At 40.0% G+C, this 17,587-nt stretch overlaps 2 protein-coding genes across 2 annotated transcripts in view; one reads left to right on the forward strand and one right to left on the reverse strand.

Moving 5' to 3' along the window:
- Window positions 1–1,627: 1,627 nt before the first annotated feature.
- Window positions 1,628–9,182, forward strand: chpfa (chondroitin polymerizing factor a). Its single transcript, XM_075479925.1, has 4 exons — window positions 1,628–2,100; window positions 3,372–3,936; window positions 5,349–5,531; window positions 5,711–9,182. Exons 1-4 carry the CDS (start codon window positions 1,811–1,813, stop codon window positions 6,971–6,973), a joined length of 2,301 nt encoding a protein of 766 aa, XP_075336040.1. The 5' UTR covers window positions 1,628–1,810; the 3' UTR covers window positions 6,974–9,182.
- A 781-nt stretch (window positions 9,183–9,963) lies between these two features.
- Window positions 9,964–17,587, reverse strand: part of asic4a (acid-sensing (proton-gated) ion channel family member 4a) — a 95,149-nt gene continuing 87,525 nt past the window's right edge. The window contains exon 10 of the mRNA XM_075479926.1: window positions 9,964–15,880. Coding sequence (XP_075336041.1) covers window positions 15,731–15,880 — 150 coding nt within the window. The 3' untranslated portion in view covers window positions 9,964–15,730. The remainder of the gene's footprint in view (window positions 15,881–17,587) is intronic.

The raw sequence follows: 17,587 nt of genomic DNA on the forward strand, positions 1-17,587 counted from the left end.
GAGGAAAGTTCTGTGTTCCAGCTGTAAGCCCCCCAGTTGATATTTGTGAGTGCACTATTGTACGCTTCTTAATGTCTGCAAAAAGAATATTCAGTTGCATAGTTAAGTGTGACTGGGACTGTGCATCACAACTCAAGAGGATTGAAGGATTGCATTTAAGGTTTATGATGACACCAGTGGATAATAATCCTAGTTAGTGTTCAGCAGTTAGTGAGAGGTTATTACAGTTACAACTGATGGTCAGCAAGGGAAAGGGCCTGCAGTTACATTTAGTGGTGTACCTTGGTGTTGGTTCACTAAGGTATTCCTGTGCTTGTCCAGAAAGGTATAAAGGTGCATGTGAATAATGTTGAAGGAAAGGCATCCTTCACTAAAAGACTTTTGATAAAGTGCAAGTAGAAAAGCTACACTGTAAAAATGATCTGTCACAAGAGTTTTTGCATGGCAGATTTAGCTAGTAAACGTAACAACAAATGAGATTAGCTGTCAAAGAAATCTGAAGATGTAAGAATGGGCATACATAGATTTAAGAAATTAAAATAAGGATTCATTCCACATGAACTATAACGAGTCCCAGAATGTCCATAAAGTATCAGAAAACACTTATACAGAGCCCACAGTGGTGTGTTTCCATGTCTCAATTGTTCAAACAAACAACCCAAAACCCAGTTACATTTAATTAATTGTCATACTTGTAGTGATGGTGGAATCTGTTAACTTGTTTCTGATCAGTTTCGGCTAATTTTTTAACTAATTCGTCAACAAAAAGCTGCATTTTGGCCAGTGCTGATGCCATGTGTAGGATAAGAAGAAGAAAAAAAAAGCTAGCTTTTGTGGCGGGTGCATGAATCACAATGCAAGTCAGTACACGAAGGTCTTCCTGTGCTTGTAGAGAAAGACAATAAGGTGTGTGCCATTTAAATAGGGATGAAGGAAAGACAACGTTTAGTAAAGTGCTAGTAGAAAAACAGTAATTTGTCTAAAATGTTTTGCATGGAAGATTTAGACAGCAAAAGTAATAACTAGAGAGGTTAGCTGTCAAATGAATTTAGTGAGGCAAAAAGTGGCATGTACAGTTCTAAGAAATGAAATACTCCAATTCTAAAGGTTCATTCCACATAAACAATAATGAATCTGCTGAAATGTACTCCTTTTTAATTCCTATAGGTTTTTGAGACATGTAATTGTAACAACTGCTGCAACACTCTCTATCCCTGCTGTATCAATAAATGTATATAAATCTACATGTTGGCTTATTTTAAATCCACCCTAGGTTTTGACAGATGAGGCGAAGACAGAATTTCTTACTTAAGATTTCAATGAAGAATTTTGGGGCATCATAAATAATGTCGCAGCATGAAGGGTCTATATTTTCTAAAAGATCAAATGGGAATAGTTGATCAACTGAGTGTAATTTTGTTTGCAAAAGTATTCTGTCTGTTTTGTACAATCACACATAATAGTGGTGGTGCCAATACAACAAAGCGCTGGATGTGTTTCGGCTCCCGTTACCTGCCTTAACTCGACTGTTCACACTGGATATCCTTCCGCCCCGCGCAGCCGGCCAAAATGGCCCCGCCTCTGATGCTAACACCAGGCGGGGAGGAGCCAGGTAGCAGACAGACTGACACGTAAGAGCCCTGCGTAAAATTTAAGGAAGAAGCTGCATCTTTCCTATAAATTGACTTTGGAGACAACTGCTACACCACAGACTTGATGAATAGTTCAGCTGTCCCGTACCAGAAGCCCGTTTGAGCGCCTCGAAAGCGACCGAAGCAGGACTGTCAGACAGAGAGAACCGACGCTCAAAATGAGATTTTCAGTGTTTATTTCTGTCCTGCGGTCGCTCGGCCCGGTGGTAATCGGCATTTCTTTAGGGTTCACGTTGAGTTTATTGAGTATAAGCTGGACGGAAGAAGCGTGTCCTATTGACGGTACGGAGGGCGAAGATGTGACTTCAGGTCAGGATGGACAACTCAAAGGAGCCCGAAAGCCCAACTCTATTTCGACTGCTAACGATGTGGAGTCCGAAGAGGATTTTGAACCAAGAATAGTCCCATACAAACAAGTTCAGCCCAGTGCCCCAAAGAAAGTTTTCAGGTAAGTTTCGGGCTACTCTAACAAGTGAACACAGTCTTCAAGCTGACAATAAAGGGCATGCAAATAAAACCCACTGCAGCAGCACAGAGGGCGGCAGTGTTATCCCCACTAAATGATGACTGAATGATGATAGAATCAATCATCTGTTCACCCCACAGAATGCAGGTGAACAGGTGTCCTGCAAGTATGAGGGGTTGTTTTAAAAAGAATAACAACATGGCTAATGTTATAGTGTATATAGTGAAGTTATTTACCTAAATCCTATTTACACATAAAGTCGAATTAAAAAAAAAAAAAAGTATTTGACCTCACCTCCTCAGTTGTATTCTACTTCCTAGCACTGACCAGAGGAGAGCTGAGGCTGACAGGGTGTTGCTGTATGCCCACACACACTGAAGGATGTCTAATTTACATTTTGTCCATGAACAAGCAAACATTTCCTAGAATTTCTAGGTTGTGACCTCATATCACATGTAATTTAAACTCCTCAAAAGCCTGTTTTTTTTGTTTTTTGTTTTTTTTTTAAGTTGAGGAGAAGTTTGGCTAAAATACGTGCCAAAGTGTTTTAATCACCCAGATTTGATAGGGTTCGTTGCATCTAAAACATGCAGTTTTCGAAGCAAATCTTCCATCAGGTTTGTCAGTTGTGTAGTTCTAAGAATTGAAGATAATAAAAAAAAATGGCTGAAAACACTTATTCAGTGCCCACAGTTGAGTTTCCGTATCTCATCCCTGCCCCCCCCCCCAAAAAAAACTAACCCAACACCCCAGTAACGTTTCATTACATTTCATACTTCTTCATCTTGCAGTCCAAGCGCTGGGATCTATTAACTCTTTTTCTGCTCAGTTTTGTTTTATTGTTTAACTGATTCTTCAACAAATGGCAGCGCCTTTAAAATGGGCCATTGCTGATACCATGCGTGGGAAAAGAGGGAAATGAAAGTTGGCTCTTTGCTGTGCGTAGGGAAGAATTACAATGCAAGTCTTTACATGTTTGCTTTTTCAATGAGATGATGGACTTTTTTGGAAGTCTGTGTCACAATGTTTAAAACGTCAAGGGATTACCATGTAATTTGGTGGTAAACTTTTCACTTTTTCCAGGTAATAACAGCTCACAAAAAAAACCCTGAACACTAGAGTTAATGTAGCAAAGCAGTCTAATGACTTTTGTAAAACCGTTAGCAGTTGGTAGTTATTTGTCCTCTAGTTCTTTTTCATGTTAATTGACATCAAAAGCAGCATTGATGTTTCTGTCTTGACATGTTTTGCAGAGCTAAATACATAAGCACAGAGTTGGGGATGCGAGAGCGCCTGTTCGTGGGGGTTCTGACATCCAAAAACACCATCAACACTCTGGGCGTTGCTGTAAATCGCACCATAAGTCATCACTTGGACGCTGTGGTCTTCTTCACCGGCTCACGCAACCGCAAACTCCCTCACGGCATGTTTGTGGTTTCCCATGGCGACGAGAGACTGATATGGAACATGTTTCAGACCATCAGATACGTTTTTGACCATTACATCAATGAATATGACTGGTTCTACTTTGTCCAAGATGATGCCTACACTGAAGCTGACCGGATCAAAGCCTTGGTGGAGCACTTGAGTATGGATCGAGAGCTTTACATGGGCAGGCCTGAGGAGTTCATAGGTGGGGAGATGGAAGGGAAGTACTGCTACGGAGGTTTTGGGTACCTCCTGTCACGGAGCCTGCTCCTGCGACTCCAGCCCTTCCTGGAAAACTGCAGGAATGACATACTGAGCTCCAGGCCAGATGAGTGGCTTGGAAGATGCATCATCGATTACACCAGCTCAAACTGTGTTGGTGAATGTGAGGTGGGTTGAGTTGATTCTTGATTCTTGCCCCACTCCTTAACTCTTTTCACTGGTGTAAAATTTAATCTATAAAACCAAGTTTTCTTTTAGATTCTAAATGCCTCAGGCCAAGAGGAAATGAAAGGAGGCAGTTCATTGTTTAAATGAAAGATGAGCCACAAAGAAAAAATGCTGGAAGACTGTCATCCAGAACAGCTGTGTGACAGTTTACAGCAGGGGTTGTCCTACTCGGTACAAAAACAAAACTGTCCCTGTAGAAATCACGCTTCGCCTCCGGGGCAGCACTTAAAACTGACGGACAGCTATATAGAACGGTAATTACCATGCTAGCAAAGAAAATGGCATTCATATTACAGAGTAGAAGGCTAATGCCCTTTAACTTTCCACAGTACCAGGAGCAATATAGAATAGGTAAACGGCATGGAGAGCACAGCTGAGAGTTCAGCTTAGGTTCAGTGGTGTGAAAATCCCCTGTGGGTCAACATGCTCTGCTCCTATAATGTCATTAGCATTTAAGGTCAAACAAGCTCTACCCCCGTGTCTTTCAGGCAATTGTTTGTGTCCTTCAGTACAGTTGTAGGCTTTTTCTTAACACTTGGTAATACATTACAAGAAGAAAAGTGACTGTATTATTCGTAAAGTGCATACATGGGCCTAAATTCCGTTGGTGACTCAATCCATAGATGTTTAAATGTCTTTTGCTCCCATTTTTTCTTCTTGGCTTCAACCCAGAACAGGAAACCATCTTGTTACACAATTGAGTGAGTTACTTGGCTATCTGAAGTGCCCTGAGCCTGAGGAGCTCCAGTGGAGCCCCTTAGATAAGAGTGTGAAGCAGGGGGGAGTTACCAGGCCTGGAATGGTGAACAAATGGCATGAACACGAAGCCAGACATAATTTGTTCCTGTTAAGAAAACAGTGATGGCAATTAGGCATGGACAATGCTTCTCTAAGTGTACAGCTACAGGCAGTAAGCTGTTGGCAAACATTTGTAATGGAGTGGCTTCACTGCTTCGTCAAGCAGTGTTTCCATTTTCTGTTCTTTTAGTGGCTTGATCACATTGGGTTCACTTTTTTTTTTTTTAATCCCTCAAGCTCTTTCGGTGGTTTCTCTATTTTCAGTTTAAATGCATGCAAATGAGATTCTGAGATTTCACTAGTTTTGCATTATAACCCTTGTAAACATTTGGGGAATACGATCAAGTGTAGTTATTCTTGACACGTCATTTCACAAATTCAGTTCAGACCGGCCTATTTGCAGTGGAGATGAGCCCGAGATGCTCAATAGATTGCATGAAATGTATGTTTTAGAGGAAGTAACGCAGCGGAACAACTGAGCTTGGAATAACATTCGACATGTTTCAGTCATGCCATCACGCCTCATGAAAAGTCCTCTGTTTCTTTTTTTTCAGGGCCTTAAGTACCACCATTATGAGTTGGGAAAAAACTCCGATCCAAGTAAAGAACAGAATGAAGAGTTTAAAAAAGCTCTGACTGTCCATCCGGTGTCTGACCCTGAGCAAATATACCGGCTGCACCGATACTTCTCTGAGATTGAACTTCAGAAGACCTACGATGAGATTGCTAAACTGCAGGTAAGCAGATTGCCAGAGGTCACAAATCACATGTGGATCAGTCGGGGGAAAAAAGTCCTCTCTCTTTCTGACTCCCTATTACTTTTGGAATAAAGTTTCTATATTTTAGCATGGTATTTAGTTGCATACATTGTGGGTTGAGAGATGTCTCGTGTTAAACACTTCTGGTGTTTCCACAGGCAGAGATAAAAAACGTGAGCGTGGTTGCCTTTGAAGGCAATCGAAGCGCCCATTGGCCAGTGGGGGTCAATCCACCTTTTGAGCCTACATCGAGGTTTGAAGTTCTGAAGTGGGAATACTTCACAGAAGAGGAGATTTATTCATGCATCGACGGTGCTCCCAAGTGTGAATTGCGCGGCGTTGACAAAATGGATGTAGCCAACGTCATAGACACAGCCGTAGAAGAACTAAACAAGAAGTACATGCCCATCTTACACCTTAAGAAGCAGCAGCTGATAAATGGCTACAGGCGCTTCGACCCCACCAGGGGTATGGAGTACACCTTAGACCTTCAGCTTGAGGTTGTTAATCAGAAAGGTCACAGCCGGTCCATCACCAAGAGAGTTCACCTGGTGCGACCTTTAAGCCTCATCGAGATCATTCCGATGCCCTATGTCACAGAAGCTACAAGGGTTCACATCATTATACCTCTTACTCTGGAAGACCGGAGTTACATCAACCATTTCCTGGAAGTGTTTGCCTCAAATGCCTTTGAGACCAGTGAAAACGCAATCCTGACGTTCTTGTTCATTTATGACCCAGTAGAGGCACAGCAAGTAAACCACAATGATATATTTGCTGGTGTGAAGACTCAGATAAATGTCTACGAACGCAAATACCCTACAGTGAAAATCCCGTGGATAAGTGTCAAGACAGAAATCCCATCCCAGATTAAATTCATGGACATCATCTCAAAGAAGCACCCCGTTGACACTTTGTTCTTCCTGGCTCACGTGAACACAAACATTAATGCTGAATTTCTGAACCGCTGCCGCATGAATTCCATAAACAATTGGCAGGTGTTCTTTCCCGTCCATTTCCAAGAGTACAACCCTGATGTGGCCTACCACAACCAGCCACGCCCGGCCACAGTCGATCTGGTCAAGGACGCAGGACACTTTGACCGCAGGTCCTTTGACGAAGCGTGCTTTTACAACTCGGACTACATGACAACGCGCTCTCGAATGGTCACAGACGTCCAGGAGAATGAGGATATTTTAGAGAGCCTGGATGTCTTTGACATGTTTGTAAAGTACTCGGGTCTACATGTTTTCAGGGCAGTAGAGCCCGCACTACACCAGCAATACCGGTACCAGTCCTGCAACCCAAAACTCAGTGAAGACATCTACCATAGATGTGTTCAGAGCAACATGGAAGGCCTCGGTTCTCGATCCCAACTTGCCATGCTGCTGTTTGAGCAAGAACAAGGAAACAGTACTTGAAAATACCAGAAAAACTTCTGCTCCTGCTTGTTTTTTTTTTTTTGTTTTTTTTAAATGGGTTCTTAAGGAGGTGTGTCTGTTGTAATAGTCTGAAGTGAAAAGGAGCAACATGAGCTCTAACACCTGTAAGTTAAACCTGAGCTTTTCTCTAAATGCAGCCCATGTTTGTGGCTGTAGTGATATTCACTTTGCCATCAAGGGCTTTTTGGTTTGCCTGAATTCTTTGTTGTTTTTTAAATTTTTTTTATAAATGAATGCAGTAAATTCGTAGTGAACCGTTTTTATGTACTTGTCCTCTGAGATGAGTCGCTGAAACCAAACGTTTTTACTATGCTGGTGCATTTAAAAATTGCATCAAACTGTTTTTAACCACTTGAGGACAGAACCGCAGTAGATGTTTTTTGTTTTTGTTTTTTACTGTGTTTTATGATAGCTTAGTTGCTCACAAAGCAAACTTTCTGTAGTGGAGGAAAACTGATTAATATTCATGTTGAAGCTGGTATGGGATTGGCTGCGGAGGACTGAGATTGGTCAGGGTTAGGGTTAATATGAGGAATTGGTTACAGTTGGAATAAGAATGTGAGGGTAAGCCAATCGGAGGAAAAGTATGGCAGATCACGCCTTTGCTATGGTGGTAAAGGACAATTTACATCTGCCACACATAATAAAAATAGGACTACGTACATAACTTGTTAGAGCAAGTCATAGATTTTATCTCCTGTTTGTTTCACAAACTGCTGGAGGAAATATTCTGCCCTCTGCAATTTTGCGTGTAATTGACGTATGGGAGCTAATGCACTGGGTACAGCAGCTCATGACTCTGTATGGGGGTGGGTAGTTAAGCCAATGAACCAAAACAATCAGTGGCTGGAGATGAAAAGCTTTAGTGGGTTGTTGCTCTTCTGTGGGATCAGATATACAAGCAGCGACTCCTTCTCACATGGAGAATGTCCTTTGATTTTAGGTATTTTAAATTGGAGCTTCATTTTAAGCTCTAATAGATTTACATTGATATATTGCACCACTGTTTGTGTGCCCTGTCACTTCGGGGCATTCAAGTATTGCACTTTTGATACTTAACTGGTTTGAGTATTTACAAAAGTGTAACGCTGTATAATGTGCCTTGATGCAGACTTTTGATACGTTGTCTGTTTTGAAAAGATTTTTATGTTGCTTGGTTTTGCAGTTCGCCTCCTCAGGTGATTTACATTAGAATGTTAATTTTGTTACAGCAAATGCAACTGTTTTGAAAGCATGGGGGTTGTGCTCTTTCACTGTGGATAAAGCATGTTACAGCTGGGAGGCTGAAGTGGGTTCTCAGAATTTTCTTTTGATAGCAAACTTGAAGATATCATGACCCCAACCTCCTACAGGCTGGATACGTGCCTCAAACCAGGGAGGGTCTGTTGGTCTTCCATCTAATTCCCAACGACTTTGAGTCACTGAGTTCGTCGCTCCTGGAAACCTTTCGATGTTGCAAGAAACTTTACAAGTAAGAGGCAAAAGAGACTTGTTGCAACATCACTTTGCTAGATGCCTAAAGCGGTTGCTGAGGTTTTTTTCCATTCAAGTAAGGTACTTTAGAGTAGAATTAAATTGGGTCAGAACCATTTTTTTGTTTAGTTGTTCCAAAGTGCTTTGGATTGTGTTGTTAATATTTTGATGTCATTGTCCTCCATGTAGTGAGTTCAGTTGTTGAAATGTCTGCTCTCCATCAGTTGTTGGGAAATGCAGTGGGAGGTCTGTTCTGTCACTGAGAAGTAATGGATGTAGCGGTACTGGACACCAGTAAGTTATTAGTACAATATAATGTGCAATATTACAGATAATACAGCTGAACAGGAGACTCTTAGGAGACAGGACTTTTCATTTCAGATATACATGTATAGCAGTACTGTTCATCACTCATGATTTCTGTTTGATGCAAAGTAAATACACTGTAATTTAAAAAAGGACCTTTTAATGTATTTCGTTCTCACCAGACACTTTTGGTCTTCAAATTTACTCTGAAATGCACAAAAATGAGGCAACTTCTTTTACTTAACTGTAATCGGATGTAAATATATACGTTGGAAACACTACAACTGGTGGTCCTAAACAGCGTTTGCTGTTTAATCTGCCACGTGAACACAGAGCGTCGAAGTCGGTTTTTGCTGACTTTTACATTGATTGATCTTTTTAACGCATCTCTTTTTTTTTTTTTTTTTTTTTTTTTAAAGAAAAAAAAACGAGAGCAGTCTTTGACCGTGACAGCGCACCAGCTAACCTTGTATGAATGTTTCCTATTTTCTTCCAAATAGGAAAAAAAGAAAACACTGTGAAAGAGAGAGGGCTGAGATTACAATATGAAGTTACTGAAATGACTTGTCTTTGCCTTCTGTCAACATGAGAGGCCTAAAATTAATGGAGAAGGCAGATTAATTATCCTGTGCTGTTAAAGATGGCCACCATCGCTGAGCGAAGGCTCTAAGTATTTTGTCCTTTATTTATTCATCTGTCAGATCTCCTGAGTTACACAGGTTCTAAATACTTCTGCACTAACAGAGGCGTTCATGAAATTCTTTGTACATGTATAAATATTTTATAGGCACTCTATTTTTTAAATTTTTTTTTTTTTTTTAGCTTTTACACAACAAGTGATATTTTATTGTTATTTCTGTGTGTGTTAAAATCAAACACGCTTTTATTTTATTTTGTATTCCGAGGTCCTGAAATCATGTCTGTTCGTGTGCATTTCATGTTTATTTTTAATCAAAATTGCAAAAATCAGATAAGTACAAATGCTTAAATTTTTAGCATTCCATTGATAGTTTACACAGTTTTATGCTCATGGGTATTCCAGAAAACCAAAGCAGAACATTTTAGGTCATGCACATGACATGAAATAATTGCTGTAATTTAAAAAAACAAACTGTGAATTATTGTAATTTTTGAATAAAGAATATTTAAAGATTTTTTTTTTCTCTTCATTGTTGTCATCCTTAATTGAATAAGAATACAATTTTATTTATTTATTTTTTTTAATGATTTTTATAGCAACTACAAAATCCAAGATGTCCTTTAGGTGTCAGCACAAGAACACGTTTGCTGCCCGCGCTGTAGGTTGCACACCAGTCATGACTGCTGGTTGCAAAGCTGTGGAACCTTACTGAACACCAAGGAGAGGTACCTTTTCTAACACAAAAAAACATACAGGTTTGATATGGTTTCATTCAGACTTGCAGGATAGATCTTAGAAGGACTGCTGCCGACAATCCTGCTCATGTCAGACTCGAGGTATTCCTGATGTCAGGGTTGGGTAAAAACAGGGAAAATGCTGCGACCTTAATTACAGCTTTAGTTATTTCAAGGGTCTATGTGCAGTATCCTTAGGCATGATGTAAAACCACATAACTACAGAGCAGCTGGGACTTAATTGTAAGTCATTATTTTGTACTTCGTTTTTATGTTCAATCCCAGGACTTTCTCCTCCCTCATGTCGTTTCAAGTCCCAAAGACACTGGCACTGTAAAAGTCTGCTTTTGTTTTTGTGTATTTTATTTTATTTTTTTTAATTGAAAAGAAAGTGGGGGGGAAAAAGAAAAAATTGGTTCACCTGTGGGGCATTCCAGCTGAATTACCATTTGCAACATGACAAGAATGGTGAGAACTCCTCTTGACTCTCAGTATTGCTGCTCATCCTTTTAAGAGGCATCCAAGTCTTTTTTTAACCTTGTGGGTCATTCTTTAAAAAGCATGTCTAAGTCAGGAAATGCTTCAATTAGATGGAATGTGAGACACTTTTTTTTTTTCTTTACTGAGTTGTGAAGAAAAATGTAGACAACAAAGAGAGAATTGAGCTCAGCATTTAGGAGGCGCTGATTTTTTTTTTTTCAAATCTTTTTTTTATCTAAACTTTAATAGTCATAGTATTTACCATATTTAACATTTATAAAATGTGTTCTAACAGAGAATATAATCACAAGATCACACTATGTACAACATGTAAGAGCTCCGTGCTACTGCCGGGATGGTCCATATCCATTTCTGTCAGAAAAGGGATGTCATTTCTCCTTGCAAGTTCCTGACAGAAGCTTTCATCACCCTCACCCTAAATCCTTCTGTTAGGCCTCAGCTGAAGATATTTGGATGGAAAAAGAAACGACAACAAAGTCATACTCAAACTGTAACATCTGTGGCCGATTGGATGACATTAATTTTATGGAAAGTGTAATAAGCACACACAGGCTCTATGTCAAGGGTCTATAAAAAGCTAGGTCCCTAAAGCTGTGAAGACGGCAGCTCAGATAAGTGGCCCGAGGAATTCCAGCAATGAGAGCTACATGTTATCAGTGGGGAAGGTGTCCCATCTGCTACAGTCCAGACCTGCTGCCCACGTACTGTCACACAGACTTGTGTAGAAAATCAGCTCTTTGTGGTTGATTAATTTGTCTTTTTTAAAAGCTGGATACAGAATGAACTAATTTGAAAGGAGGAGGGGAATTGCTGAACACACACTTCAGGATAAAGGACCTTTGCACATTTACTCCAGGCTCTGCCATTCAAACAAAACTCGACAGGGATGATTCAGCCCAGTATTCAGCTCAGCACACCAGCCCCTGTGTGACTTTTCTGAGGATAGCTACAATTATTGATGACAGAGGAGAAGATTGTTATGCATAGCCTGTACAGGATGCCATCAGAGACTGTGATTGGGAACCTTTTGAAAATGTCAAAGTGACACATGATTATGAATATTAAACAGCCATGTATGGCCCATGATTACTTGAAAGGGGGAGGGGAGTTGACAGACAGAGACTGGAATCTCATTGCGAGCTAAAGTGATATATGGCAAAATTGCAGCAAGAGAATACACCAATCTCATCAACAGCAAAAATATTGGTTGATATAAAATCTGAAGTGCTTCATAAATGTTCTCATACACATGTTGGATGTAAATTGTCTGTCAACAAATGTGCATTAACTTTAGATTTTAGTCCAGACAACTTTTGCTCTCACAAAACACGACTCTTTTGACCCATACAAGTTCAAACTGAAGCATGACGGCACATTATCTCCTAGCATACTGAACATGCATCACTGAGATTAAGGTGTGTCTCTTGTAAAATAGCACATGCCCAGCCATGTTACAACATGCTGGGCTGACAGCTGCTGCACTTTGTTCAATATATAGATGTATGACTGAATAACTTTGGTAATTATAATGCTATAATTAAACGTATAAATCACGAGTGCTTATTCCAATTTCTGACATAAAGATCAGGTAAAACACTAAATTGATTTGTGCAAAGGACAGAACACCTAAAGGTTCTTTTCACTGACACTCAGTGAATAAGGTAAAGTGGACTGAGATTGAAACTGAAGTCATTTATGATGCTTGCTAGTTTATCACTAAGTGATAGTTAGGAGGTGGCTATTGAGTAGTCCTTTCCATTGCCCTCCCCATCTCCCAGTATTCTGACCTTATGTGGGAAGCACTCTGGACCTAAAAATACATGTGATGCTTTCAATGTTTTTTTTTTTTTTTCTCTCATTTTAAGACACAAATCCAGACTTTGAAACAAATCTATTTTAGTCAGAGGTTTCTTCCATGACTGCTACATTTGTGTCTTTAAAGGTTTTTTGATGAGGTGGAACTTGCCAGCTGTAAATCCATGAAAAGGGAGTTTCCTGACATGGATATCCTGTGACATCTGTCCGGTGATAGATGTTATGGTGAATCTCTTAAATAAGCCACAATGTTGTCCTGAACTGAACTAAGCATTTTGTGAAAGTGACAACCCAAGTCGAGTTAAAAACCCAATTAGATGTAAAAATGATTGAGTTGAATAGGAGAAAAAGTAATGTAACAAAAACTTATTTGCGTAATTGGTTACATCATTTGAACCTTTACCTAAAAAGGCAAAACTACATCTAAAATGATTAACTGACTTAACTGACCAGTTTCATTGTATATTGAAAGAATAAAAACCTAGAATTTGATGTCAGCCACACACAGAGAAGATAGACAGAAAGGTTTATGAAATATACTAACAACATTGTTCTAGAAGATTGTCCAGTCAGCAGATTTATTAGTGACAGGTGAGGGTGTCAGGATTCGGTATAAAAAGAGCATCCTCACATCGGCCACAATTCACAATTCAGCCTCCTATAGCAAAGATTCACCTGGAAAAATGTGTGTCCTCATTTCTCAAATGACGTAACATTAAGGTAAACATGCTGCGTTCCTAGTTTTTTTTTTAAACATTTTTTCTTATTGTGTGTTGCATCAAATTCTAAATTTGACTCTTTTGTGTTTGTTTTCTAATTACAATGAAGTTGGTCAGTAAAGACAATCAGTTTCTCTCAACTTTGAAACAAATAAAGACTTCAGTTTTGTTGCATTTTGAAGAGAACATGTTAAGAAGATTAAACAGCTGGCTATGAAATAATGAAGGACACCATTTTGGTTGTGCTGGTCCCGGAATTTTCTTGAAACTAAATGAACAGAACCTCAAATCTATAGGTCTGATTTCTTAAAAACCCTGGTTATGGGATGCCAGGGGTTGTTCCCGCAGTGGAAAAGCTGACCTTCTATAATAACGATAGCCCAAATATGAATATGAGTGAATTCCATGTACTGGAAGAGTTTTCATAATTTTTTCTCATTACAACACTTGTAACTTGTGCTCTTAAAACATGTCATGTCCTTGTCAAAATTGTTTAAGTTCAAACCAATAAGAATATATCAGCCTATAAAAGAATGTTTTCTTCTCTTACATCCTCTTTGCATCTCCAGAACCGGCTCTACGTGACAATAGCCCCTTTCACACTGACGAATAACCCGCGTTTAATCCGCGAATTTAGCGTGTCCGCTGTTGCGTTCACACTGCCGACCCGGGCTGCCGCGTCAACTCGACTTGCCTTTCGACCTGCGTCGGACCCTAGTCTTTTTGCCGAGCCAGTTTGGTGTGAACGCAATTGACGCGGGTCGGACGTGGGCGTGGCGTGAGGAGTTTAAAAGACAGAATGGACAGCTGATTCAGAACAACAGCGACAGGTGAGGACAAGTTTTACTCTGTTTTACTTCAAGTTGGAGACATTTTTGAAGATGGCCAACTGGGGAGACAAGGAGGTCTGCGAGCTCCTCAGCCTCCGAGCAGAGGACGTTATTTACCGCCACATGTCGGGGACTATAGTGCTGTTGTATTCTCCGCATATGTTCTTCGGCGGCATCCTACGTTGTAACCATCCACACCCCGTAAAATAACATCTCCATGAACTGCACACACAATCGCAAAAACGAGTCCTCAAGGTGTATTTAACCCTACCTCCGACGCATGGCTTGTGCCTACGTCATTGTACACGCCCAGCATTTTATGTGTTTCGTGTGACGCTCTGCCACTAGGCAACGCCCCCTGAACTCGGCTTCAGGCGACACGGGTCACCTAACATGCCAAGCGTTCACATTGCTCGACGCGGGTCGAAGGTGCAATTTGGACCCGCGAAGGTAGCGGGTCGCAGTGTGATGGGGCTACTGTAAATAGCTGCTGTGCTTTTGCAGTGGCTCTGGCCCCCATCAGAAGGAAATGACTTGGCAAAAGAAATGAAAGTCTGTCTCTTATTGCTTATGTCAGCTGAAAGTTGTGATGCAAACCAAAATGAAGGGTGGATGGTGGGCAGAAATGAGGAGAATAGGAATACTTCAAGTACAAGCGTGTCACAACTTAAGACACAATCCAAATGCAAAGAAATGTGTTTTGTCTTGCAAAAAAGTGGAACATATAAAAGGAGACAATGAAGATAATAGTCACGTCCATACAGTCCATTCTCGTTACCTGGATCGATGTGCTAATGTTCGACAGTCTATCGTTTCTGCGGAGCCTAAGTGTACAGTAATTGCTACAATCGTGATTGCTATTTTCATATAAAAAACTTCTCTAAAATGTATAAATAACTAAAACTGACAATACGTAAGTTATATATGAACTAATTATAAACAACAACCGTTAAACAGAAGTTTTAGGAGTCTGATTTTTAAGTTGGATTTTATGTACAAGTACACTGCTACTCTCTAACACCTTAACCACAAACCAGACAAAGTGTATCATGTGGAAAGATGCTGCTAGATTTTCAAAGCCAAGGTCAAACGTCTATTTCAGTCTAAATAATTCCTCTTACACTTGAACTTTGGATGGTGTGACACGAAAAAGGGTTTGCTTACTGAAGTACTGTTATTTTGTATACAATATAGAACAAATATATAATAGTGTCCCCTTAAATAATTACATAATAATAATTACCAAACTTCTTATGGTACAGCTCCATGAAATAAGAGGAGTACTTTGATGAAGAATTAAATGGAGAGACGCAGAGAGAAAAAAAAAACAGATGCCAACTCAATAAATAAATCCTATTTTTAGTTTGTTTTTGGACAAACTGGATCAAGGTGACATGCAGTCCTCTTATTCCTTAGTAGTGATCATGTACCAAAAAACTGGTCCTGCGATCACAAAGTGTCTGGAATCAGAGTGAAGCAAGGATCCAATCCAGAGCAAGAGAAAGAGAAAAAAAGAAGAGAAAAAGCTGTGTCCGATTTGTGCCTACATATAGTAAAATACGAGTGGTTTCTTAGCAGCACAGTTTGGTGTTTGACTTTGGCCGGAGCTTTTCACTGGTGACAGCAAACGAATGGCGGAAAAGCAGAGGGGTCTGTCGTTGAGCTCAAGACAGACGGCTCTTATCTTTTGTTGTCACCAGGACTGGACACGATTGGCTTTAGCAGGCGAAGTCCTCAAACACCCCATGGTGTCCAGCGCGATGGTGCTGAGGGTGAGGGTGAGGAGGTGGAAGAGGGTGGTGGTGGTTGGGGAGAATCGTGTTGGCGTACGCCCCCTCTGGGTGACTCCTTGTTGTGTCATTGGGCTCCTGTTTAAGACAGAGCAAACAAAGTCAAGATCACCAGCATGCTAAAGTTCATGTATAATATAAAACGAGCAGTAAAATATACGTATTAGGAGTAATCTTAACGAGGTCACCGAAATCTTAGTCAGGAGACAGACCTGTAGCTTCTGTCCTTTCATGATACCTTGGATGGTTGTTTGGCATGTGGAACTTAAAAATTGTAACTTTAATAAGAAGTATTTAAAATTGAGTGTGCTTTTTCTTCTCAAGAATGCAATGAAATGTAATGTCGGTATGTTGGTAAGATCTGCGAGTTATTCACTTAATAATTTACAGAAGTAGTGTAGACTAGTGTGGTAGTGTTGTGTAAAGGCTTAAAGAGTTTGGTTCCAAGAGGAGAATGTCCACCAGCACCATAACAATGTTCCACACCTTAAACAGGGTTGTGCACTGTGACCCTTTTGTGAAAGAAATAGTTGGTCTGTCTTCTTGATGCTGCCTGATACCGCCGCTTGCAAACCGCCGAGTGATATAAGAACATTCACAAACAAAATTCTTTTGACAGGTTGATTTGAATTTTTGTTTTTCTTTTCTTTCGGAAATTCATTTTCAACATCATGCAAACACAGCAGGCTATGGTCACAATACTGGCACCTTTGTACAAATTTTCAACAAGAAATGCTTGTGGAGCCTTTTTGTCGAGGCAACCACACCCTGACACACTACATGCTGAGCCGGTGCACAGAAAAGACACCGTATGCACACTCAACGTAACATCACACGTTAACCAGCAGTCACTTTGAAGCCTTTTCAAAGCTTCTGCTTAGATCTTGTTTTAATAAATGCAAAAATCACCATACACATACGTTATACACAATGGTTGTGCTGATTTTGGCTATATTTATATGTAAAATGATCACTCTGAGAAAAAGTCAAAAGTGATGATGCTTCATTTTTCTTGTACGCAGTGCAGAGCCTCCATCTTGGCAACAGTGCTTGCATATGCACATCTCATTCATGTTTTTGTCTGCTGCTGTCAGTCACAGTACAAAGAGCAGTCTCTGCAGCCCCTTTAAGAGATGCACCCCTTTCCATTAATCTAATGGTAGCTGAAAACACTACAGTCATGTTTAAATGAGCACACTTTATTAAAATAAGTTGAAATGACAATCTTACTACGTCAGACTTATAGTCCTTTATCATACAACCAAGTCAACAAGCTTAAACATACAGAAACATTTTCATCTGTTCCTATACACTGCCAGTGTGTTTTATACATCCATAGTTTTCTTGTTAACATTAATTGTTATGAGAGTTTGACATATTGTTTTGATGAATATCTGACTTTTGCATTATGTCTCAGTCAATATACTGTCCAGTCTTGCACATACGGTTTTTATTTCAGACATGCAATGGCTTTCTTTGTTTGAACAAAACTCAATAAAACACGTCTTGAAAACTGAATGACTGCTTTTAACAACTGCTTGAACGGATCAATGAAGCCATTAATGTTACATTTTCCATGTTTGAAAATAGCTATAGAGAGCGGTGCGTGTGCACACAAGACCTCATACCGAGTACTGGCATTTCATCAAAGTTGCCACGATCACAACAAAGATCTTGGCACAGGGGTACCCTTTACATAGTGGAACACGTTGTGTGTCCAAGTGTCAACTAGCTAAAAAAGTTTTATAAATCTAGTGAGACAAAGTACAGATAAAATCCCTGGCT

Source organism: Odontesthes bonariensis, chromosome 12 (assembly GCF_027942865.1).
Source record: "Odontesthes bonariensis isolate fOdoBon6 chromosome 12, fOdoBon6.hap1, whole genome shotgun sequence".
Taxonomy (NCBI): Eukaryota; Metazoa; Chordata; class Actinopteri; order Atheriniformes; family Atherinopsidae; genus Odontesthes; species Odontesthes bonariensis.